Source organism: Microtus oregoni, unplaced genomic scaffold (genome assembly GCF_018167655.1).
Source record: "Microtus oregoni isolate MIOR12 unplaced genomic scaffold, Mior012 000046F_ref0000063, whole genome shotgun sequence".
NCBI classification, from domain to species: Eukaryota; Metazoa; Chordata; class Mammalia; order Rodentia; family Cricetidae; genus Microtus; species Microtus oregoni.
In genome coordinates this window covers 3,499,830-3,525,499 of record NW_024543220.1, presented here as the reverse complement: position 1 = coordinate 3,525,499, position 25,670 = coordinate 3,499,830, and the positions used below count along the sequence as shown (strand labels likewise).

Here is a 25,670-nt window from a genome sequence, read left to right as displayed (position 1 = left end):
TAGTTATATGTTGGCTATTTCTAACCCTCAATTTCTAGTAGCTCAAAACATCAATGATTATTTTATGTCTCAAAAAAGGCTCATCAAGAGGAGTCTTTGATACCATGCAGCAAGATGGAAACTCTTCAGTGTTGGGTGAATACTCTGGGGGATTTGAGATGCTTTCTTTCCATTGTGTGATTCTTTAAGGAGAGGTATGCAAATAAAGTCTAGTGGGGCTGAGACTTCATGACCTCACTAGCCTGGTGAACTCAGGGTCGTTGAATGCTTTATATGGTGGCAAATGGTCACCAAATGAAACATTTCATAAAAGGAGGCTAACACTGAGTATCCTTTTTTGTTCTTTTTGTTGTGTTTTTAAAATAATTTCGTTTCGTTTCTTTTTTTTTTTTTTTTTTTTTTTTGGTTTTTCGAGACAGGGTTTCTCTGTAGCCTTGGTGCCTGTCCCGGAACTAGCTCTTGTAGACCAGGCTGGCCTCGAACTCCCAGAGATCCACCTGCCTCTGCCTCCCGAGTGCTGGGATTAAAGGCGTGGGCCACCACCACCCGGCGTTTCTTTTCTTTTTTAAAAAAGAAAATCAACTATCTTTTTTTTTTTTCATTATACACACCAATCCCAGTTCCTACTCTCTCCCCTCCTTCCATATTTTCCACCTACCCTCCAATTCCACCCTCAACTCCAATCCACTCCTCAGAGACGGCAAGGCACATTGCATTGGGGAAGGTTCAAGGCCCTCTGTACTATATCTAGGCTAAGCAAGGTATCCATCCAAAGAGAATAGGTTCCCAAAAAGCCATTACAAGCAGTAGGGATAAATCCTAGTGCCACTGCCTGTGGCCCCTCAGTCTGTCCTAGTCATACAACTGTCACCCACATTCAGAGGGACTAGTTTGGATCTATGCTGGGTTTTTTTCCTCATTGAGTAACTTAAAAAAAAAAGCATTTCTGTGTATAAGTGCTTTCGCCTGTATATATGCATGTGCATCACGTGTATGCTGGTACCCATGTGTTCCAAAAAAAAGTATCAGATTCCGCAGATTTGAAGTTACAGGTATTTGTCAGTCACTGTGTGGATTCTGGGAAGTGAGCCCTGGTCCTCTGTAAAAACAAACAAGTGTTCTCAATTACAAACTCACTTCTCCAGGCCCACCAACATCGAATAACATATATATATATATATATATATATATATATATGTTATTATATATATATTGTATATGTTATATATATATTGTATATGTTATATATATTATATTATATTATATTATATTATATTATATTATATATATGCCCTAAGATATCAAGATGTCACTTTTGCCACACCTTACTTGTCAAAACAGTTCAAGTCATAAAAGAAGAATATGCTCCATTTGCTGTGGTTGAGGATAACGTCAAAACACACATGGCATTTTTAAAAAGCAGTTACGATAAGCTAACAACATTTTTTTTGTCTTAATGTTCAGGCTACTTTGCTTTCTGATCATGAAGAGAAGAGGTGTCACTAAACCATCCCCTTCTTTTTCATTCCCTTTTCTGAGAGGAAGAAGTTATAGCATTCAAAATTCAGGTTATTCTTATCACAGTGCTACCCCCTTCTTAGTCCATGTCCAATGTAGGCAGACTTATTGATTGCTTCCTGTGACAATCTATCACCTGAGTCATAGACGTGACTAAAAGCATAGAACAAATAAAATCACTGCTACAATATAAGAGCAAGGAAGTGTAACCAGCTTAGATATCCATCAACTGAAGAATAGATAATGAAAATGAGGCAAATACGCCCAATAGACTTTTATTTAGTTACCAAGGAAACTGAAGCTATAATAATTTTAAGAAAATGAATTAGAACTGAAACGTTTATATTAAGCGAAGTAACCAAGTTTCAGAAACACAGACATTACATGCTCTCTCTCTTATATGGATCCCAACTTTCACTGTGTGTATGTGAATAAGAGCCGTAAGACTGGTGATAAAGAATGAAACTCGGTAGGAGATCAGCAGATGGCGACACGTGGTGTTGCAGACCTGGAGTAGGGAGAGGAAGGAGGCAAAAGGTCACAGGTGACATGAAACTGGGAAAGAGCCACTCAGAGTGGAAGTGTATAGTGATGGAAGGGGGTTCAAAGAAGCCAGGAGAAACAACAACAAAATTGTTTTAAAAATGCTCTTTTAGGTTCGATGCAGGTGGTCACATCTGTTGTGTTCATGATTGCAGTAACCATGTCATAACCAGAAAGAAGCACCTAAATGCACCTTTATGCATTTTTAGAGCCTGAGGTTCTCCGAAGTCTTCTTCTGAGATGCTCCCAAGGTCTTGGAGGGGGTGACATTTGTGGTGGCACCCTCGGCCTTCATTTCTTCTCATCAATTTGGTCATTGTGAGTTCCTAGTTTGACCATCACCCATTGCCAAAGGAGGCTTCCCTGACTAGGGATGACAGCTGTACTGCTCGACAGTTATAAACATAAATATTCAGAAGGCAGTTTTACTACGTGTCCTCTCAGTAAAATGTCAGTGGTTGATTTCCCACAGGGCCCATGGCTACCTTAGTCATAGGCTTTTGAGCAGATTCACAGTGCCAAGAATATATTCCCTCCCAGGCAGGTAATGTGGCTCAAAACCAATGAAGAAGTGGTTGATTATCAGCTTACTATCCATTCCACTATTGCACTAGTGGGTCTCGTGTCTCATACAGTTCAGTTTATAGCATGCGGGATCTACAGCTGGGTGTTATCATCGGTCAGTTTTTCCTTCCAATTCTTTGCATACCACCTTCTGGTGGTGTGAGAGCTAGCCAGCAGAGAAAACGGTCGAGATCCATTTCAGGTTGATTTCGTTGCATCCCTTTTCAAGAAAGTGTGTTCCCTTCAGAAGTGAAGTCTTAATGTCTTTTTGGTGGATAATCAAGAACAATGACACTTTATGGAATGCTGTGGGAACTCTAGGACTTCAGGCCAATAATTTTTCTTTTCAAAATCAATAACAGTTTTAGACTTTATTAGATATATACCCTTCTTTTTTAAAACAATCTTATTTTACATACCAATCCCAGTTCCCTCTCCTTCCCATCCTCCTGCTCCCCCACCCCATCCCCCATCCACTGCTCAGAAAGGGTGAGACCTTCCATGCAAAATCAACAAAGTCTGTCAAATCACTTGAGGTAGGACCAAGCCCTACTCCCCCACTGTATTTAGGCTGAGCAAGGTATCCCTCCATATGGAATAGGCTCTAAAAAGAGCCAGTTCATGCACTAGGGATATTACTGTTTCCACTGCTAGTGATCCCACAAACTGCCCAAGTCGGGCCAATAATTTAAAGACAGTCAAATTATGCCTAGTACTTGGAATTTGATTTGCAAATCTATGACTTCTGGGATCACCTTTAACCATCCATGAAGAGCACTTCCTTTTTTAAACCCTATTTTTAGTCTTTAGGATGTCATAACAGTTTTAATAATCATTATGTAAAAGAAAGATGTCATTATGAAACCTAACTATTTTCAGGCTAATAAAAATAAAATTTATAATAATAAAATCCTCATCTCCCCATCTCATATACACACTACAAAGCCTCAGAACCATCTTGCTTTGCTAAGTTTAACCCTTTGTGACTGATCCCAGACTGTTTGCTGAGACATATAAAATGGACATTAATTATGGACTGTTTTTTATGTCCTTGTCACATATATTTTAAAACCACATAGCCCACCTAGATTTTTTACATGTATTGCAATACATCATTTAGAAGGTGAGATGAATTTTTGTTTGTGTATCATCTGATGATGTCTACGTTTTAGAGTCGTTCATTTTCATTTGAAATAGTTCGCCATTTCTATAAGCATCCTCTCATCTGTGAGGATTTTCTAAGCTAACACAAGAGTCATCCCATTTATATTTGTTTTCTTTCTACAGATATCTTCCACCCTCATGTGCAGAGCAGTGAGAAAAAATTGTTATATTTTCATTAGCGTTCTAATTTGTCAGAATAAGAAAGTGGCAAGAATAAGAGCAAGGCAAATTTATCACGAATGCACTGGACTCCAGTGTTAGCCATGATAAATGTCAACATTCCTTATACCTGACAAGAATCACTTTTAACTGTCAATGCTATTAATAATTAATCAGTTACCATGGTTTAATGTGAGTAAAGTTTGCTCCTAAAGACTCAACCTTAACCTTCTCTGTTGTTTTGCCTTACCTCCTTAATGTAAATACCACTTTCCCATAACCAGTCAATTGCCCTTCATTTACTCTCCACTATATAAAAGAAGATATTGTGCTAATTATTTGGGAAGATTGTAAAAAACATAGAAAAGGAATTCACATTCTTAGACTTATAGTAATCAAGGAATTGATGTGTGTGTGTGTGTGAGAGAGAGAGAGAGAGAGAGAGAGAGAGAGAGAGAGACAAAGACAGAGAGACAGAGGGAGAGACAGAGAAAGACAGAGAGAGTTGAGATAGGATAACAAGTAGTTCCAGTTGGCAGTGAACTTACAAAGTAACCGTAAGTGACTGTGAACTTCTTGTCTTCCTGCCTCCATTTCCCAGATGTTAGGAATCTGCTCAACCACACCTGGCTTGAAAATCTCTATATTAGTTTCATATAGCAGAATATAGTCTCCATAGAGTACAAAAGCTCTATGTTCTAGGTCATCATATATCGAGGACTGAAATCCAAGCTACAATTTTACCAACCCGATAAAACTGCATTTCTTCTATCTCACACCAAGAAATGACCCTAATAGTAGACAGTTTCACTGAAATTACGCAGACTACTTGAAAATTAAACCCAGCATTTCTGGGTTGACTCATATTGTCGGCCTTCCTGAGGGTAATTTCCCAGTAGGAATACCACATGAATTTGTTTCATTTAAGCTCAGGGATAGTCAAGTGATTTGCTTGGGTGAGATTGATGTGGCTGGGCACAATGTAGGCCATTCCTAAGCCGAAGCCTTAGGAGTCAGGATTTGATCCACCATTCTCTTTGTGGATAGAAGAATGTATTAAAATAAAGCTTCTGTTGGTCTGATTTCCCAAGGATAATTGTGAGCAGAGCCTGCTTCCTGGACAATGACACACATGTGGCTTTCGTGAGAAATAAACCCAGTTGTTCTAAGCATTATAACCCTTGAGTTGCTTATTTGTTCAGCGTGAGTGCACAGCAGCAAATGCTGTGGTTATTCCACCCAGATCACCCTGTTCTGCTTTCCCTGTTACGGTGTTACATTTTTGCTCTTTGTGTTCAAAGATAAAGACCGCAGAGGTTCAGAGAACAGATGACAGAGAAAGCAAAGCGAGGATGTGGGGATTGTGACCCCCCAGAGACAGAGTTATAAGAGCAGCAAGTAGATAAGAGAAAAACAAAAGGAAACAATAAACACAGAACTACTGATAGAAAGCCGGAGTGCTGTCCTAAGCAGACCAGGACAACCAGCCAGGAAGCAGGGGGGCAAAAGGAACGGAGAACCCCGAGGCACTTGAGGTTACTGCAGAAAGAAAGGCGGTCAGAACTAATGGAAGTCATGGAGAAATCCTCGAATGGAGTTGATGTCATTAGTGACTGGGGCATGGCCAGAGACAGGACAAAACACTGGCCAAACTACCCGTGAAACTCGGAAAGACTCTCTGGATGCCCCGCTGCTGAGAACCCTCACAGAGGCTCATCTCCAGTTGTCTCTCAGTAGCAAAGCTATTCTGTGTGTGGACCGAGGACAGCAGTGATATACTGAGATCCAGTGGGGGTGGCCATCTGCTGCATGCTTACAGTGACTGCCGGTAGGAATGTATGAAGACATCTAGATACAAGCTCTGGGAGCCAGGAAAGACGGGTGGGGTGCTGCTGTTCTACCAATGCTCAGAAGATGTAAAGAGACACACACAGATGGCTGGGCAGTTCTCAGTGCGCCAGCACCCCTCTGCACCTCTTCCCTGACCCTGCTTCCTCTGCTGTGAGAGGGAGCTTACACTACGGATCCCAGACTCCCCGGGTTTCAATCTTGGCACTACTAATTGCTACTTGGCTGATATCACTGCTTTTGGAACCCAAATTTCCTCCGTTGTAAAATAGAAACAATGGCGATATTATGCACTTCAAGCTGGATAATGGCTGCCACAGAGGACGAGTTCACTAATAGGGGTCGTTACTGCTGACAGAGAACATTATCCTTCCCTTTCCTTCTAATCTCACTATGCTTTAATGTGAAAGTTATGTGGGTGTCTGTGTACGATGGTGTTTATGTCCCTATCTGTGCACAGTACCATATTTCTTGCAGGCTGCACGTTTTAATCTAGTTAACTTAATGAGTCTGCAAACAATATACTCGATAATGGAGCACCAAGGAGACACACTTTAGCTATTCCTTTATGACCACGAGGATCTTCCCACAGCTCTGTGTTTTGGGACTGGGTTTGATCTTTGAGCAGTAAAAGCATGAGACTTTTTATTAATCAGCAGGTCTAACTTCAGTGTTCAGCTTTGACTGGATCTAAATTCAATCCTAACACATTCGGCCCTCAAACTGGCAACTTAGGAAACACAGAAAGATGTTTATTGAGGAGTTGGCCCAGGGTTACCACTGGAGCCTCTTGCTCTGCTCCTCAGGTTCTGCCATAAAGACATGGCTGTAAGTGTGGAGCGAAAGGCCCTGGCACTGGGGTGTCAGAAGTGACTTCACAAACTGAAAGTTAGAATGAGTCTCTAATGAGGAAAGAGCACTTCTCTCTGCATCCTGAGGCAGCAGTCTCTATGATGGTATGTAGTTGGAAGACTGGAGTCTGCAGGGAAATTAGAGAACATTCCTCCTGCTGAACTTTGCTTCCTAAAGTGAGTGTTACTGATGCTGCTCATCTTTCTTGTCTCTGTCTTCTGTCCCTGTCTGTTTCTGCCCTGCTCCCCAAAATAAACAAACAAAAAATTTTAGTCTTGTTGACTTTTAGAATTTTTAACCTGGTGATAAGATCTAAGTACTCCAGTTTGGTTCTTATTGTGGAAAATGAGAACCCTTCCTATTTGTGTGATGCTGACGTTATGCTTAACAATGTCATGTACCTCTTCTTTCCGACAGTACCCAGAGACCAAACATGTTCATCCCATGACTTTAAAAGCACAGTGTCTGTGTGTGTGCACACCTTCATGTGTGCTGTGCATGTGTGTGTGCGTGTGTTTTGACTTTTGACTTGGCTTTGAAACATGCATTTGCACAGTAGATATTCCCTAAGGCTTCATTGACTAGATGCATTCCATATAAAAATTGGGAATTTTATCCCATAAAATATCTCTGATATTATGGGGATTGTAATACTTCCTTTACATTTTAAAAATTAAATGGGAAATTGTGTGTAAGGTATATGAAATCACATGTCTTCTGGAATATGAAGAACTTAAAAACTGTTAAGGAACTGGGAGGAGCAAGTTAATATTTGTTTAGTAGATGCTTTTCTCTAGCCCTTTCCTGCCTTCGCTGGACCTTTGGACCAGACTCAGTGTTATAGACTAAGCAAGAGCATGCAGCTTCTGGACACTCAGCTGTGTGGACACAGGGACTCAGACCCCTTTGCACCACATCCCATCAAGTCTCCTAAGTGCTAAGATTGTAACAAGCCACGCTAGCTCATAATATTGCAAACTTTGATTATTTATAAAGGCAATCCATTTTCATTGCTTTGGTGTTTATTGAGTATCTAGTTTATGGTAAATGTGATTTATTTAATTTTGTTTTAAATAATTATTTTTAAATATATTAAAAAATTTTTCTTTGAAATTTTTTGCATCTAAACAATGTATTTTGATCATACCCACTCCCACTGTTCTCTTCCAACTGCCCTCACCCATCCCTTTTACAATATCCAATATTTTAAGAAACATTTTTACAATCTACTGAATACAATTAGTACTGCCTGTATGTGCATGGGTGTGTAGGCTTTCGCGAGAGCATAACCAACCTTCCAGTGGCCGCAGTCCCAAAAGAAAAGGACTCTTCCCTTTCTCAACAAGCATCATCTGTCAATAGTTCCTCAACTATGGGTGGTGTCTCCTGAACCCCTCCTTAACTATGCAGGAATTTTAACCTGATCTTATATGGGTCTTCTATAGGTAACCATGGGTAGCTGTGAGTACATGAACGCTATGTTCATTATACAACATTCTTTCTCATCTTATACCCCTTATATTCTTTCTGCCCCTTCTTCCATAATATTCCTCAAGCCTTGATGGCAAGGGAGTTATTATAGATGTCCCATTGAAGGCTGAGCTCTCAGCCCAGTTATGAATCTCAATATTAACAACTAGCCACCACCAAAAGAAGCTTCTGTGACCAATGTTGACAGCAGCACAGACATATAGGCATACAAATAATATTAAAAAGGCAGTTTGATAACGTGACTATTTAGCAAAAGAGCAATAGTATGTTCCTCCTTTAGGTGTATGAACGTTCCAATCATGGGTTTTTGGCCATGTTTATAGTACTGGGCATGAATTTTCTCCTATGAAGCAGGTCATTTATCCAATAGAAATTGGGTGGTTACCCCAGAAGTAGCCATGCCACTATTGTACCAGTGGATACATTTTGCTTTCCAGGATCCAGGACTAAATGGAAATACCTGGTTTACATTATCAGACCCATGCATAAAGAATTTTTCTTCTAAGAAATTTTCTAGGAGGTTTAGCCTTTGGAAGTTAGTTCAGTTGATGCTCTCACAGTGTGGGGCATGAGTCCCTGCTGATAGCATCTCTTTCCAACCTATAGTCAAGAATGTCTGCTTTCACATTAAAATTTGGCTAGTAAATCGTCATAAAACCTAACAAGTTACCAAGTTTATCTTGACTGTCAGATTCACCATGTGAAAGATAACTGTTGAAAGACAACTTTTCCCATTGCTAACATTTTTGGATCTTCATTATTATTATAAGCCATTCCAATCTCTGTAGATCTCTGTAGATAGAGGAGTATTTTTGTTTGTTTGTTTTGTTTTTCATCATGGCAACTTTCTAAACAAGGTCTCTCTCTTGCCCTCTCACTCTCTCTCCTTTCCTTCTCTCTGTCCCTGACTTCCTTCCTCCATTACCTTGTCCTAAAAATACGCATAGCACTGTCAGAACATGTAATAAAAAACCACCCAGGATCTATAGCTCATGCTTACAAAAAAAAATAAATTCCAGATGGTTCAAACAGATTTGGATGTAAAAAGTAGCAAATGAGATATTTTTTAAATTACTTTGGAGCATGAATGTAGGCTTTTTATAAAGAAAACACAGCTCCCAGGAACCTTAAAGACTGTTAAATGAAACCTCATAATGCTGAAATATTTATGCATACGCATAATAACAGAAAAATAAAAGCATCATAAATAAAGGTTTATTTGAAGTTCTTTTGCAAACGAACCCATTCATTAAGGAGAAATATAACTATTTTTAAACATAAGAAATAAATCCTACTCAAAATTGATATTAAAGAAAATTTAACAAGAACATTTTGTTTTTGCTTGACCTTTTTGAGATGAGGTCTTGCTTACTCTGTAGCCTAAGAAATATTAGACCATACTCTGTATTTTGAGCCAAACTTTAACCTGGGCTGATATTTCTGCACCAGACTTCCAAGTGTTAGAATTATGTGTTGATGGAATAGTTTTTGAATAACAACTGTTTTTTTTTCATTGTAAGGATGTATCAGTGAACAGAGTAAATATAATACCTTCTTTGATGAAAGATATTTGATAAAGACTGAAGTTATCTAACAAGCATTTTATTACTTGGTAGGTTGAGGCAGAAGGATCACACATTTTAGTTTCATGCTAGAGTGGTCAACATAGTGAGACCCTTGCTGAAAAAGAAAAAGAGAAGTAGCAAAAAAGAAAAGAAAAGATACATGCATGTGTGCATGCATACGTGTGCGTGCACATATGTAGTAATGACTAGTGAGAAGGAAACTACACGGTTGTCTAAGATTTGGAAGTGAGGGAGATTTGTGGGCAAGGTAACGAGGTTGTCTCAAAGGTTTAAATTCACGGGAAGTTCAGAGCTAGAACTTTTCACAGTTTCCCTGAATTGTTATTCATAGCTGAAAGTTAGGATCTGGCTGTTTCTTTGTCAGAATCAATGGGGCTTTGGGTGCAGGCAGTCTTAGATGAAATACATACTCTTGAGGAGTCTTCTCTCTTTTACATGTTAATTATGAGGAGATTTTTTTCAGTTGTGGGCTGAAGAAAAGAATATCTTTGTCCTGTGAAGAGTCATAGCAAAGCACTATAGCATTTATCCTAAGAACACTGGAAAATCCGTGCCATGGGCCTCAGGCATGTTTGCAGAGATTATAAGGAACATTTGCGTAAGTGATGGTTATGCGATACCTGGTGTTACTATGTAAATCTTGGAGGGTGGTCAAAGGAACAAAATGAACTAAAGCCCTTGAAGGAAGTGGGATCATGTCAGGGATTACAGATGACATTGGGTAGAGGAGGAGTGGTGATGGATTGTGTTAGAGGAAAGCATTTCTGCATATCACACAGGACCTTATAGAAACTGGGCTTTAAGCTGGTGTCAGTGAGAAAGATTTTGTTCAAGAGAACTTGATGTCACCTACATTGCAGAGGCTCACTAGAGTGCTAGAAAAATACTCAGTGGGTAAGGCGCTTGCTGTCAAAACGTGAGGAACTGAGATCAGATCTCCAGCCCTCGTATAAAAACTGGCCATGGTGACACAAAATAAGATCCCAGGACAGAGGGGCAGAGACAAGAGGAGTCCAAGTACTTGCTGGCCGGCCATTCTAGCGGAAACTAAATGGTAAGCTCTAGGTGAAAGATCTTCTCTTAAAATAAATTGGCTGAGAGCAACAGAGAAAAGGTATCTTGATGTCAACCTCTGACATGCATAGGTGTGCACACACATAGAATGCACACACACATATACTCACACACATGCACACATATGACACATACAAAAAGAAGGAAGGAATGAAGGGAGGAAGGAAGGAAGAAATAAGGGAAGAAGGGAAGGAAGGAGAAATGGAGAGGAAGGAAGGAAGGAAGAAAGAAAGACAGGGAAGGAGGGAGGGAGGGAGGGAGGGAGGGAGGGAAAGAAGGAAGGAAGAAAATCCCCCCAACAGCTTTTTTATTCTCACCCCGATTCTCATCAATGTTGTCTTCATTTCTCCCCACCTTTACCTCATGTCTCTCCCCATTATTCCACAAAGATAAGATAAATCCTTTGTTATGTTTGTATTTATTTTTTAAATGTTTTCAACTTAGTGTGGGATAAATTATATACACTAAATAATGCTGTTTTCAGTTCAAATGCAATGATTTTTTAATGTATTTCTGCACATGCTTTGTCCACACCACAATCAAGTGGTAGAACACATTGAGCATGCAAAAGCTTCCCTGGTGCCCCTTCCAAGTCTCTTGCCATGCCTGGCTAATCGTTTGCTTTTTGCTACATTAGATTTTATTTTCATTTTTGAGATTGTTGATACTTTCAGTCTTTGGTCTAATATAGCGTTTCAGATACTTGTCATGACTCGTGATAACTCTTCTGTCAATACCCCATTACTCTTTGTTGTCGGATGGCATCCCACTACATGAATACAGCAAGGCTTATTTGTCTATATACTTATTATTTGAGTCACTGGAGTTACTTATGGACTGAGCTGCTGTCACCATTCCTAAATGTGTCTTCCATGGGACACGTGTTGTCATTTACCTTGGGAAAATATCTAAGAGTAACATAGCAGGTGTGTATTAGGTTTTAAATATGACTATTTTTATCATTGCACATCCCAATAAAGAATATATAAGAATTCTAACTGCCCCTTCCATGTACCAATATTTAGTCTGTGTACAGTCAATTGAAGTGTTTGACGCTGTGTCTCATTTATCAATATATTCTTGCACCTGCATAATTTTGTACCAAAGTAATTTTGCTTTGATTACTGTAGCATTATGTTATTAAACTTATATATCATACACCTCCAGTTTTGTTCTTGATTATTCTAGCTATTATAGGTTTTTCACATATCGTATAGTTTTGAAGACAGCTTTTAAATATGATGAAAGATTTCTAAGGTTCTAACTGAACCTTGCATTTACTTGACATACAACTTTGAAAAGAATAGATATTCTAAAATAATTGAGTCTTCTAATGTATGAAAGTAGAATATTTGACCATCTATTTAGGTCTCATTTGTCTCAGCAGGATTTCATAATGTTAGATATATGTTTTATATGTAGTGTGGTAAGTATATCCCTCAGGTTTCTTCATGCTTTCATATTTAAAATTTTTCATTTATAATAAATTGATAATGTGCTGAGGTATTATAGGTTTTTGTACAGCTATATTTTATTCTGTGACTTTGATAATTATTATTTAGTGGATTTATGGATCTCAAATTGTAAGAATATCTCATTTCTCATTTATAAATTATAATCTCATTTTATTTTCTAACTGACGGTTTTTATTTAATTTTCTTATGTTATTGAATTGGCTAAAACTTCAAATACATTATTCAATAGTAGTGTTCAGAATAGATATCTTCAACTCAATTCCCAAATTATAGGGACAGTATTAAGTCTTTCATTAATAAACTTGGAGGTATTTAGTATTAGCGTTTTTTTTTTTATTGGCTTTACTTAACAGTTTAGGGAAGATTTATTCTGTTTATAGTTTGCTCAGAACTCTGGATCTGTGGATGAGCATTTGCCTCTTGTGTTCTTCCTGACCCTCAAGAAATGGTCAATAGTTTCTATCCTTTGATTCTGTTAACATGCTGAATTATGTGATTTATCACTTAGTGTTAAATCAGCTTTGAATATTTAGGATAAGTCACAACACTAACTATGGGTTCTCCTTGCTTTCTGCTGGATTCGGAACTTTTCATGCTCATCTGTGCTCATTACAGTATTGCTAAGGAGACTGTGATGCCCTTGGTGTAGAGATAGTTCTGACCTAATGAGACAAATTTCAAAGTGTTTCCTTCTCAACTTGCTAGAAGACTAGAAGTGTAGGTTCGCATGATTTTTTGAACTTAAATATTTGATAGGATATATCAGTCAAGCCATATGGATCTGCAGTTCTCTGTGTAGGAAGGTTTTAGCAATGAATTTCATTTGTTTAACATACATAAGGATATTCAGTTCTATTTATTTTTGAATTAGTTTAGGTACTTCTTATTGTTCAAAAGATTTTTCATCTTATCAGTTTCACCAAATGGTTTCTTTACTAGGGTACATTAATTTGTTTTCTAAAATTCATAATTAAAACAAAAATTTAACTGTACCTCCACTTTCTAGTGGGTCAGGTACAAAAGGGAATGAATCCAAACTTGTTGGAATGTAATTCTGCACCAGATGAAAGCAATAGTTTTAATTCCTCTACATTTTGACCTAGAAATTCCAACGGTAGAAATTTATTCCTGAAAAATAATTGTGTATGTATTTATAAATATCTAAGAGTACTAAAAGTATCATTTAAAAACAAAAACCATGGAAAACCACAGAAACTGATAAACAATATGCTTGCCAGTGAAGAATCAAACATGAGTATAACTGAATATTATGTTAAGGGAAAGGGTGCAATAATACATGTTTTTAGGGGACTATGTCTCTTATATGCTGTTAAGGAGAGAGGAAAGGTTGTTCAACAGATTTTCACAGCACTCGTTTTAAAAGAATATGGAGATCCATAGTTAGAAATGCTCTCTAAAATTACATAGCAAGCTGGTTGGGCTTTAGCAATTTAAAAAAATCAGGAAAGAAAATTATTCCCAATTTATCCCCTTAGGTGCCAATTGACATTTCAGAATGAATAGGCATACTTAAAATGAGAACCTAAACTCAGACAAATGTTTTATAACGCACACACTTTCTGCTCTCTCCAGCACCAAACAGATTTCTGATTTGCATTTTGTCAGCTCCTCCAGGTTGTGAGCATAGCTGTCTGCAGAGGCTTCCTTCTGCTCTCCCCACTTGGAAGTGGTCCAGCTGGGACTCAGCAACACACCGCAGGAAAAGTGATGGCAAGAATTTTGCTGGAGCACATGCTGACGTACATATATTTAGAAGAGGGAAAATCCAAGACATTCTATAGAGTGTAAGTAGACTTGCTGGTAGAGCTTCTCCACAATAGTCGGTAAGGTCACAGTACTGTGCGATCCACTGGAAAAATGCATGTGCCAGGGGCCAGCCTGGGCTTGGGTACAGGTTCTCAGGCAGGGAGAGGGTGTTGGCCCCCTTTCTGACCAGCAAGTGGATTGCACTCAAGCGGCCCCAAATAGCTTGAGACATCTTCATAATTCAACAGAGTTTTTCTTACCAGGGTTACATGAACAGTTTTATTATTGGCTACTATTTTTGATTTTTAGAAACACATCATATTCAAGGAATACATTGTAATCATTATGGAAAAACCCCCATTGCTCCCCTTTATGCTTCCTCAAATACATTTTCCCATCCCCTACATAATCTTAGCTAGACAAAGAGTTCGGCATTTTTGTAGGCTTAACTAAATATCAAGCCAGACACATCCTGCTCTCTCAACACTCATGTCAGCTGGCAGCTACTTGTGGTTACAAAGTTAAAAAGTAATAGACATGGGTACACTGCTCTAAGGACAACAATATTCAAACCCAAACTATTCTTTCATCTCTGCAAGATATGCTTTTACGCAGTTCCCTTTTCTACAAGAGGGCCCCATGTCTCAATCTCTGTGAAAGGCAGACTTTGATAAGGCACTCTTTCCCCTTCTCACTATACTTTACTTCTTCCACCAAAATAAGCTCATGTGTGTGGTAAAAGATGGATCCATCAGGCCATATTTTACATTACATTTCCCCCATTGACTCATACTATATCCTATCATTGATTCTATATGCTTGGTGTCCAATGAAGTCGATACTATGTGTACTCCTGAGGTCTTTCCCTTATTCTGTGGATGCAGGCCGTACTCCCGTTTCCAGAACTGTGAGACATGGTTAGTGTTCCACGTGTTGTTTTCTCATATGTACCTAACTGTCTCTATCAAGTCAGAAAAGTTTCCAGGATTAGGAGTTGTAATCAGTAATTCCAGATAAGAGATTTGAGAAACATTAGGTCGTGTTGAATCTTGGGGGAACATAATTCAAGAAAGAACAGAATTTTTAGAGAAAATTACAGCTGTTGCATGCGGGACTGACAAAGAAAAACTAATTAAAATGCCCAGAGAATCTCCAGTATAACGAGAGAGAAAAGAGCCTACAAGTTGCATGAGTTTTGCAAATTTCGATGTTGTCCTTGCCAAGTGAAATAACTTTCCACAGGTGCCTTGTCCCAAAAACACACTGGACAGGTGATCTGAGACTAGGCTGCACAGTTCCCAGCACAGATGGAGGATTTGAGGCTTTCACTGAGCTTGGGAAATATTAGCATTTATTTTCCAGAAAAACTGCAGTGTCTTTTCAAGGATGGAGCTGATTAGGGCTCTGAAAACTTAGGTTCACGGGAGGAGCCTGAGATAATGAACTGAGAAGATGAACTGCTTGAGGCTGAGACACATTCTAGACAACAGGTTTGGGGTCCTGGTGGGAAGGCAACCTTAGATTAAGAAGTGCCTCATCAACAAGATTTCAGGGTTTGTTCCTAAAAGACTTAGAAAAGTTCTGAAATCTAATTGGCTAAATACAAAGAAAACTAAAACTTTTTTCCTGTCTCCCCAGATGGATTGTTGGGGGAACTCACTGAGCTTGGGTTAATTAAGAAGATAAATCTCAGTGACTAAGATTCCTTGGGAAGGAGGGAAGTCGGGGGAGGGAAGAGAACAGAAGAACAAATTCTCAAGTCTATACAGGACTTCTATTGCTAGACTTCTTCCTAAGCTCTTATAGATCACACTATTCTCCTCATCATGAGTGTAGGTTCCCACCAGGCAGGAATTTGTTTCTGTTGAGTCCATAGAACATCAGAAGCAACATGAAACCCCTCTGAAGAGGTCAGTGATTTCTTCAAGTTCTGCCTCTGTGAAGGAGAAGCTAGAGGGATTGGGGTGGGCCATCTGGGACTTAGATATCTTGTAAAAGCAAAAGACAATGGAGGTGTGGATGGGGGAAGGAAGCTGCAGAGTGGACTGGCTCAGCCCAAGTCCTCTACATAGCATGCTCTTTTAGCCCTGTGCTGCTCTAAGACTAATCAGAGAGCTTCTCCTTGCTTTGACTGTTTTCTTCATTTTCTGCTAGTATCCAAAGGCTATGAAAGCACGGCAGATATCGATCCCTTCCAACCATTCTAGCCTTGAAGTCTGAGCCAGTCCATTAGTAAAACAGCCACAGAGAAATCGAAAGGGAAATTAAAGGAAGGGCTGGGAGACAGGAGGCAAAGCTAAGGTGTGTAGGACTGAGGGGATATGGTTGTATGAGTCTTGTCCCAGACAAGTATGACTTATATCACCCACCCATTCACTCATCAGCTGAAAAATCCCACATTGCTTATGGGGGTCAAAAATGCATTATATATATATATATATATATATATATATATATATGTGTGTGTGTGTGTGTATACAATTTACTATATATATATATGTATATATATATATGTATATATATATACATATATATATATATATATATAGTATATTCCAGTCTCAGAACACTGGTTTGAAGATGTTGCTTTCATAGAGTTAATATTCTAATGTAATAATTGAAAAGTAAATAAAATTAAATCTCCTAGTCATCTTTTCTATATGGTACTATTAGTGAATTATTTATTATGTATTCTACGTTTTGTGCATTTTTAAACATATATATTCTCCTTGAATATAAATTCCACATGGTATGGATTTTCTACTTGTCTGCTTCTTTGTTATGTTGTTTAATATTAAAGGAGAAGAATAAATAGTTACACTCATGATATCAGGTCATAAGTACTATGAGGAAAAGTAGAGTTCACTGATGAGCATGCTGTCTTGTTTGGGGAAGGGTTTTGGAAAGAAGGTTTTGAGGGGGTGACAGATAAGAAGATAAAAGAAATAAGAAACAGAGCTTCTGATATTTTGGCATCTTAACTGTACCAGCTATCATCTTTCATTATTTTTAGGGTTTTTGAGGAAAAACAAGGTTAGAAAAAAATGACTCTGCCTTGAGAAAGCATCAACATCCCAGAGTTTTCATGTAGAGATATTGATGTTTTGAAATGTTTTAAAATCTGAGGACAGCAGGAACACTGGCCCTAGATGCTGACCTTTGTCCTGTTGGCCTCTGGATTGCTCTGTGTGATATTGTGGAGAACTGGTATCCAAAGTTCTATGCTTTAATATTTGGAATGCTGTTGTCTTCTGGTACAGTTAATCCATGAGGAAGGACAATCCCATGACCAGAGGATCTGTTTGGTACATATTTCAAACTTGGAAACAAAAGTTAAAACCTAGTGATGGACAATCTCTCTAGTGCTACTGAATTCTGCCTGCTAGGCTTCCCTGGATCCCAGGAACTATGCCATGTTTTTGTTTTTTTTTTTTTTTACCATATTCTTCTGCTTCTATTCAATGACACTGTTGGGAAACATGATCATCATCATGATTGTCTGTGTTGGTAAACGTCTACAGTCCCCCATGTATTTCTTTCTTGCCCACCTCTCTCTCCTGGAGATCCTGGTAACAACAATTGTTCCCATGATGCTTTGGGGACTGCTGCTTTCTGGAACCCAGACAATCTTTCTGACTGAATGTGTTGTCCAACTCTTCCTTTATCTCTCTTTAGGGACTACTGAGTTTGCAATGCTAGGAGCGATGGCTGTGGACCGTTATGTGGCGGTCTGCAATCCTTTGAGGTATAGTGTCATCATGAACAGTCGTACTTCCATCTGGGGAGTGACTGTGTCCTGGGTATTTGGTTTCCTTTCTGAAATCTGGCCAGTCTATGCCACATTCCAATTTACTTTCTACAAATCAAATCTGTTGGATCATTTTTACTGGGACCAAGGTCAACTGCTCAAACTATCTTGTGATGACACCTTTCTCACAGAGTTCATTCTTTTCCTAATGGCTGTTTTTCAATAATAATATTGGATCCCTAATTCCAACAATTGTCTCCTACACCTATATCATCTCCACCATCCTCAGGAGTCCCTCAGCCTCTGGCTGGAAGAAAGCCTTCTCCACCTGTGCTTCCCACTTTACTTTTGTTATCATTGGCTATGGCCGCTGCTTTTTTCTGTACGTAAAGCCCAAGCAAACACAGGCAGCTGAGTACAACAGGGTGGCTTCATTACTGGTGTCTGTGGTAACCCCTTTCCTGAACCCCTTCATCTTCACTCTTCGGAATGATAAAGTCAAAGACGCCCTTAGAGATGGAGTGAAGCATTGCTGTCTGTTCTTCAAGAATTAGCTCTTCTCCATATTATTTATTATTTGTATCTATTATTTATTTTTTTAGGTAGCATAACCTAGAAAATTTCAACTTCTCTATCCCATTAGAGATATTGTAAAATCTAAATCCTGTGTACAAATTGCAGTCATACCATGGAAGATCTACCTAAGGCACATCGATCAGATGGACTTTTTTATGATAACTAGAACCTTGCAGATTTTGTGTCTGCCTCTTTCTACTGTTGAGCACAGGATAAGGGTTCTAGAAGACCCTGGAGGAACTAGAGCATGGAAACCAATGCTAATCTTGCTCTGAAGATGGATTTTCTTGAGGAGAAAGAAAATGCTAAGAAGGATGGTGTGTGAGAGTTGTCATCGACAGAGTACAGAGATAAATATGTACACTCTGGTCCTTCATCAGCTTTGCTAAGACATTTTCTGTATTTTAGTGCAATTACTTGACAAGATGTCCATCTACATTTTAAGTCTTTGAGGTATCTTTCTATTTTTAGCTCATATTATGATAATCCTGGGTCAATAGCTACATGATTGTGAGTGTAGCATTGTTTGCCTACTGACAGAAACAATATAGAGTGGTGATGGATCACACGGCAAACTTTCCCTTTGGCAAATTTTGGTAGGAGCCAAAAGAAAATATTTGAGTACAGGAAAAGGAAGGTTTTCATTTCCTAAACTTCCAAGTATTTCATAAGCTGGCCTTTTTTTTTTAGTCAGGCATAAAACAAAAAAGAAATAAAAATTAAATAGGAAATTTTAGAGAGATAGCACTGTGTGTTACAGCTACTGAAACTGCCATATCTGTTCAAATTTATCCCAGTCTAAGGTTTCTAACTTCAAATTGAACAGTCTCTGATACCTTTCAAAAGACCTCTTTTATGCAGAATTTTAAAACGAGAGGCAATTCAAGACACGGGCTTGAAGGAAGTAGTTGTGGAATTTTGCATCATGTTAGAGGAAGGAGTTTATTTACTTGGTGGCACTCAGTAGCTCTTACCATCTCTGAAGTGTGTGTGTGTGTGCGCGCGCGTGTCTGTGTGCACGCATGTACGTGTGTGTGTGCTGGGACAGAAACCCAGGCACTCATTTGCTAGGCAAGCACTAGATCACTGAACCTCATCTCCAGATTGAAGAACTTTAACACTTCCCATGAATTTGGTCTGTCAGCAACCAGTCCTCTTATTTGTCTGGGATTGCCTCTCTTTGCCCTACATTTTGATAAATTATTTTGCTGAATAGAGGGTTAATTTTAGTTTTAGCTTTTATTATGTAATCGGGGTACTAATGGTCATATGAAGGTTCATTATACTCATTACTGGGCACAAAGACTTGAGCACTGGGAAAGACAGAAGATCAAGCCACAGAAGAAGCAAGTGTAATAGCTTTATCCAGCTGGGATGAGAGAGGCCTAGGGCTGGAAGTTTATTAAACAGATGCTTACTTGGATAATTACAGAGCCCCTGGCTCCTCCTCATTTCCCCATTGGTCCTGTTTAGATGCTGGTCCCGCTGTTTTCCCTCTAGTTCTCGCACTGTCTTCTGGGAACAAGGAGTCACCTTATCTGGGAGCCTACTTCGCTTTCCTCATCATCTTGGCTCCCCAGGTAGACCTTGTATTTAGCACTTGATCCACTTCCTGCTGGTTGTTTCTAACTAGAAGTTAGTTGTTGATCTTACTGGGCATCCATTACATATGAATTTGGTTGACCAGAATATTGTTTTTTGTCTTTTTTCCCAGAAATTGATGTAATTGTCTTTGTAATTATTTTTCTAGAAATGTATGGACTTCTGTGGATGTGTGAAGTTTTTCTTTCTTTCTCACTTTCTTTTTACTTCTCTCTCTCTTTACTGACTTTAGTAAATGTTCAATAATCTTCTGTTTCTGTATCCTCCTGTTTTACTGGTACCCTCATTATGTGTATGTTGATATACTGAAGGATGTGTCATAATGTTTGGAAGTTGCTCATTTAATTCAGGTTTTAGTCTTTGTTCTTTGGATGGCATAATTCCTTTTGATACATCTTCAAATTTATTTTTTTCTTCCATCAGTTGAAATATACTGTTGATTTCTTCTAGTAAATATTTCAATTCATATATGGTATTGTTAAATGATGCAATTTCCATTTTGATCTGCATTCCTCAATGCAGAGAAACAGGGTCATCACACTTGAATTTCATAAACACTGTTTCCTTCAGTTCTTTGACTATGCTTAGGTTGAGGTTTAATGTGACATACAGTCTCTCACACATGCATTTCTATAATCTATTTCCTCTTATTCATGGGCCATTTCTTTACTGCTTCTTTACATGTGCTTATTCTTGTTTGAAAGGTAGACATTTTAGATATTAAATTGTTTATTGCAGGTACCTGATCAAGTATTAACAGCTTGGTTGACATTTTCTTGCCAGTTTGCTTAATATTCTAGACAAACTATTTTGGTGAGGTATGTTTCCCCAATCATATGTCCTCTATAGAATGACTCCCCACAGGATATAGGCTTATCCTATACATACATGCAGCCATCCAGAGGTGGTGGCGACTTTATTGGATCTTTTTTAAATGTCATTCTGATCATTTCCAGTTGCTAGGTTCTGCTAATTGTCAGCCGATTGTTCATTTGGAATCCTCAGCCTTGTTATTCAGTACAACTCAATCTTAAAGTAGACTTTTTTTGAATTAGATATCAAAGACATCTCTTCTCCCTCAGGTGGGATTTTTGGAAAACTGAAATTTAAGAGCACTAACTGCATCCTTTCCACATCCCCTAAATAAGCAATAATAATCAGGCTGTTCACAGCCTCACTTTTTTTTTCAGTTTGCATTTGACTTTGTTATTTGATGTTTTATAAACTTGATTTTTTGTTTTTATTTTATACTTTATTGTTTTTAATTGAGCTATACATTTTCCCCCACTCAGCTTCCTTCCTCCCCTCTCCCCTTCCACTCTCCCTCTTGCCTCTCCACACTTCCAATTTACTCAGGAGATCTTGTCTTTTTCTCCTTCCTAGGTGGATCCATGCATGTCTCTCTTAGGGTTCTCTATGTTGTCCAGGTTCTCTAGGATTGTGAATGTAGGCGGGCTATTTTTGCTTTATGTCTAAAAGCCACTTATGAGTGAGTACTTATGATATTTGTCTTTCTGGGTCTGGGTTACTTCACTCAATATGTTTTTTCCCCATCCATTTGCTTGCAAATTTCAAGATGTCATTATTTTTTAATGCTGAGTAGAACTCCATTGTATAAATGTACCACATTTTCCTTATCCTTTCTCCAGTTGAGGGGCATTTAGGTTGTTTCCAGATTCTGTTTATAATGGGTAATGTTGCTATGAACATGGTTGATTCTGGTATGATTGAGCATTCTTTGGGTACATGCCTAAGAGTGGTATTGCTGGGTCCTGAGGTAGATTGATTCCTAATTTTCTGAGAAATTGCCATACTGATTTCCAAAGTGACAGCCCCACATTCTTTGAAGAATTTTCCTTCACTGAGAAGGAGCCATCTCATGATGGAAGCTTATATTTTACTCCCACCAGTCCAGAACAAGTGACTGACATAAAGACACAGAGTCATTTGATTTATTTCAACAGAAGACCACATCGTTGAAATAATAATTTTCTTTTCTCAGTGTCTCTGTATGGTTAATCCCCCATTTCTCAGTCACTATTTTGAATATTCTAAGGTAGTGTGGTCTTGAACTGGAATAGTAGCCTTGGTTAGTTTCCTTCCTCTGTCCAGTCCTGCTTCTTACTTTCTTTTCTTTCATATCAAATCACTTTTGTAGGCATCAGTTTGAATTCCTAGGAAACTCTGTCCAAGTTTATTAGCAATGGATCCCAACAGAACAGGGAATCTGGAGGTGGTCCCACAGTCTCTGGTCAGATGTCAATGAACAAGCCTCTTTGGAGGTATTGACAGACCTTATTAGCCAATGAAGTACATAAAGTTAAGATTTTTTTCTCTTGGTTGGCCAGCATTTCAGAAATTCAAGGACATGAGAACTGTAAGAACTATGTACCTTGGCAGATATTGCTAAGTGACACTATTAGGGAGAGAAAACAATAGATTCAGTCTATTTCCAGCAATATAGCAGAGTTGAGAGTTTATTGGTTCATTTTCTGTCACTTTAGCAAATTACCCAAAGCCAGGTTCTTATAAAGATGAGAAATTCCATTCTCCCTGGCTTGGAGTTCTAAGAGCATGACACCAACATCTTCTTGGTCCCTGCTGTGGGGATGCTATGGTTGGTGTCATCCAAATGAAAGAAGTGCAAGCAGGAGAGGTCACATGACTTAACAGGAAGCAGTATGAAAACTGAAGCAACCTAGATAATTTGATTTCTCAAACTCTTTATTATTATTATTATTATTATTACTATTATTATTATTATTATTTAGGATTAGGTTTTCAAGCATACTGTAATTTAGGATTGCTTGGGACTCACCATGTGGCCCAAAGATAATCTAAAACTCAGCAATCCTCCTGTTTCAGCTTTATCGATTACCTGATTACAAACACTGCATTCTAATGTGAACATTCAAGGTGATGATCAACCCATTTGAGAGTGGAGTGGGTGCATCACCATCCTAGCCTTCGTATGAAGTTTTCTGTGATGATGCAAATGAGAACTATGAACATCAGTATTCCATTGTGTGTTACTTACCTTTCTGTTGCTGTGATGAGACACTATGACTCAGGCAACTTATAGAAGAAAGATTTTATTTAGGGATTCTGGTTTCAGGGTGTGAATCCTTGACCCTTATGGGGGGATCATGACAGCCATTAGGCAGGCATGGCATTTGAGCAGAAGCTGAGAGCTTATATCTCAATCCACAAGCACGAGGCAGAGAGGGGGGGGGAGCAAGTTAAATGGGAATTATGTGTGTTTTTGAAACCTCAAAGCCCACCTCCAGTGATACACACCCTCCCACAAGGCCACACATCCTGACCTTCAAAAACACTTCATCCAGCTGCAAACCAAGCATTTACATATGTGAGCCTATGTGGGCCCTTGTCAGTCAAAACCTTGTACGTGGTCTAAATCAATGACCTGGTCTCCTGTTGGAAGATGCACTCCCTTCTCCCACCTGAGGAATATACAGAACTCATGTGACCTCTTCCCAAGTGATTGCAGGCAATCTGAAGTTGACAATTACAGCTCTCACAAATGGAATAATTGGGTGTTTATAGGGCTGCAGTGAATTCCTTGCTAAGCAAGATACGGGTATCAAGCTGTTAGCAGGGGCTCATCTATACCCATCTCACACATTGCCTTAGAAGATAGTGCTTGTCTTCCTCATAATCTGATTCTATCTTATCTTCTTCTAAAAGAATGATAATAGATTTGTCTCTCAACATAAACTTGAGAGTTGAAGCTACCAGTGAATTGGAGACACTGCAGAAAGTCTGGCCAGGCATGCACCAGAAAAAGTATGACTGGAGGGGAATCAGAGAGTTCGTCATTAGGGGAGTGCTTGGAATGTGAAGCAGGACAAGGGGAAAGCATAGATTTGGAGGTTTTCCTCCATCAAGGAAAATTTAGCCCTTTAACCAATGGTCTATAAATATGAGGCTAATAGAAGCCATTTGTTGACTCGTAAAACTTTTCAAAAATAGTAACCTTCAGCCGGGCGATGGTGGTGCACGCCTTTAATCCCAGCACTCGGGAGGCAGAGGTAGGCGGATCTCTGTGAGTTCGAGACCAGCCTGGTCTAGAGAGCTAGTTCCAGGACAGGCTCCAAAGCCACAGAGAAACCCTGTCTCGAAAAAAAAAATAGTAACCTTCATTAAAGTAATAGCTTTGCCAAATATAGTTGTGGTATATGGAAGAAGGAACAACACAGCTTAGAGAGCGGCAACGCTATAATTGATCCACTACGTTAGACGAAGTCCTACCAGCTGATCCTGTTCCTCAGGGACCTGCAGGATACTCTACTAAGCAAGGTCATTTTCAAAAGTGCTATTATAGAGGGTATTGCTTGGGATGGCTAGTGAGGAGTCACTGTTTTGGAGCTGGAGCCTCTAGTGGCAGGCCACACAGCTGGCTACAATAGCAAAGGGCAGAGGAATTAGCTGTTAGATGGAAAACATGCTCACCTGTCTGACTAGGCAGAATGGCTGAAACATCAGAAAGAAGCAATGTGAACGATGTTCTTAAAAGACAGGTACTAGAAATGATGCTTACAGGTAAGACACTCTAAGAGCACTGCTTAGAATATCTAATCGAAAGGCACTGGGTAAATGCAGCCACTGTAATGGAAAGTCATGACCCTTCCCACAGGTTCCAGATTTGAGCCAGTTATCAGATCACTCTCTATCAAATGGGGGCGGGGGAGGCTGAGATGTCAAATGGAAAGGATTCGGTGACACGAGGAGAAAAGATCTAGTAAAAGTGTCTTCATCTTGCCCCAGGTGGCCATCAGCCATCTCTGGAGGTAGTAAAAGGGAGTGCTCAAGTTTCACTTTTGCTGCTCTAGTAAATTATCCTGACACCCCCCCCCCCCAAACAAAACAAATTAGAGGCTGTTAAAGAAGCTTATTTCATCTTACGGCAGATTATACACCATCCTTGTTGGAAAGTCAAGGCAGGGATTTCACATAGGCCGCACATCACACCCACACTCACATGTAAAGAGCAACGGACACTTGCTTGTTTATGCTCTACTAGACTTTTCTACTCTTATACAGCCAAGATCCTCCTTTCTAGGGAGTGGTGTGACTCACTGTGATCTGAGTGTTCTTGACTCAATTGACTCCATGAAAACAACATCCCACCCACAAACCAACCCAGTTTCTCATTGAGGTTCTCTTCCCAGGCGATTTTAGATTTTTTTTTCAAGTTGACAGTTAAAGCTAGCTATCACAAAAGGGATGATCTGATATTTATAGAGCTGTGTCGTAAAAGCCATCAATGGAATCTTTAGAGAAGACACAGACTGTTGGTGGAATATTCCTCCAGATCTATCTCACACTGGCTCACTGGATCCTCTCCCTTTTCATGTCTTTACCATCTTCTTCTTTTATTCTCTTTTCCTCTTGACTAATACCTCTCTAGTTCCTCTCTCTGTCTCCTTCTTGGGTTTCTCTGTCTCTTTCTCTTACATACATGTGCATGCACACACATGTGCATCCATACCTGGGGCATGGGGAAACTATCAGGTCTTATGCTAGGTTCTGAGAGTTCAGAGGTAGAATCCAGATTTCCTTGCTCATTAAAGAGGTTATCCGGGTGAGAGAAAGGAAGTGGTCAGTGAACAGAACATTGTTTTGAGTTCCCAAAGGGTTGTTCATGGAGGAGAACAGAGTGAGTGAGCAGGGTAGTCAGTGCAG

General features: G+C 39.2%; 1 protein-coding gene across 1 annotated transcript; it reads left to right on the top strand.

Moving 5' to 3' along the window:
- Positions 1-17,387: 17,387 nt before the first annotated feature.
- On the top strand, positions 17,388-18,343 carry LOC121435184 (olfactory receptor 9A2-like). The gene is given in 3 exon segments (XM_041634277.1): positions 17,388-17,471; positions 17,473-18,012; positions 18,014-18,343. Coding segments are annotated over 3 exon segments (954 nt in total).
- The last annotated feature ends 7,327 nt before the right edge of the window (positions 18,344-25,670 follow it).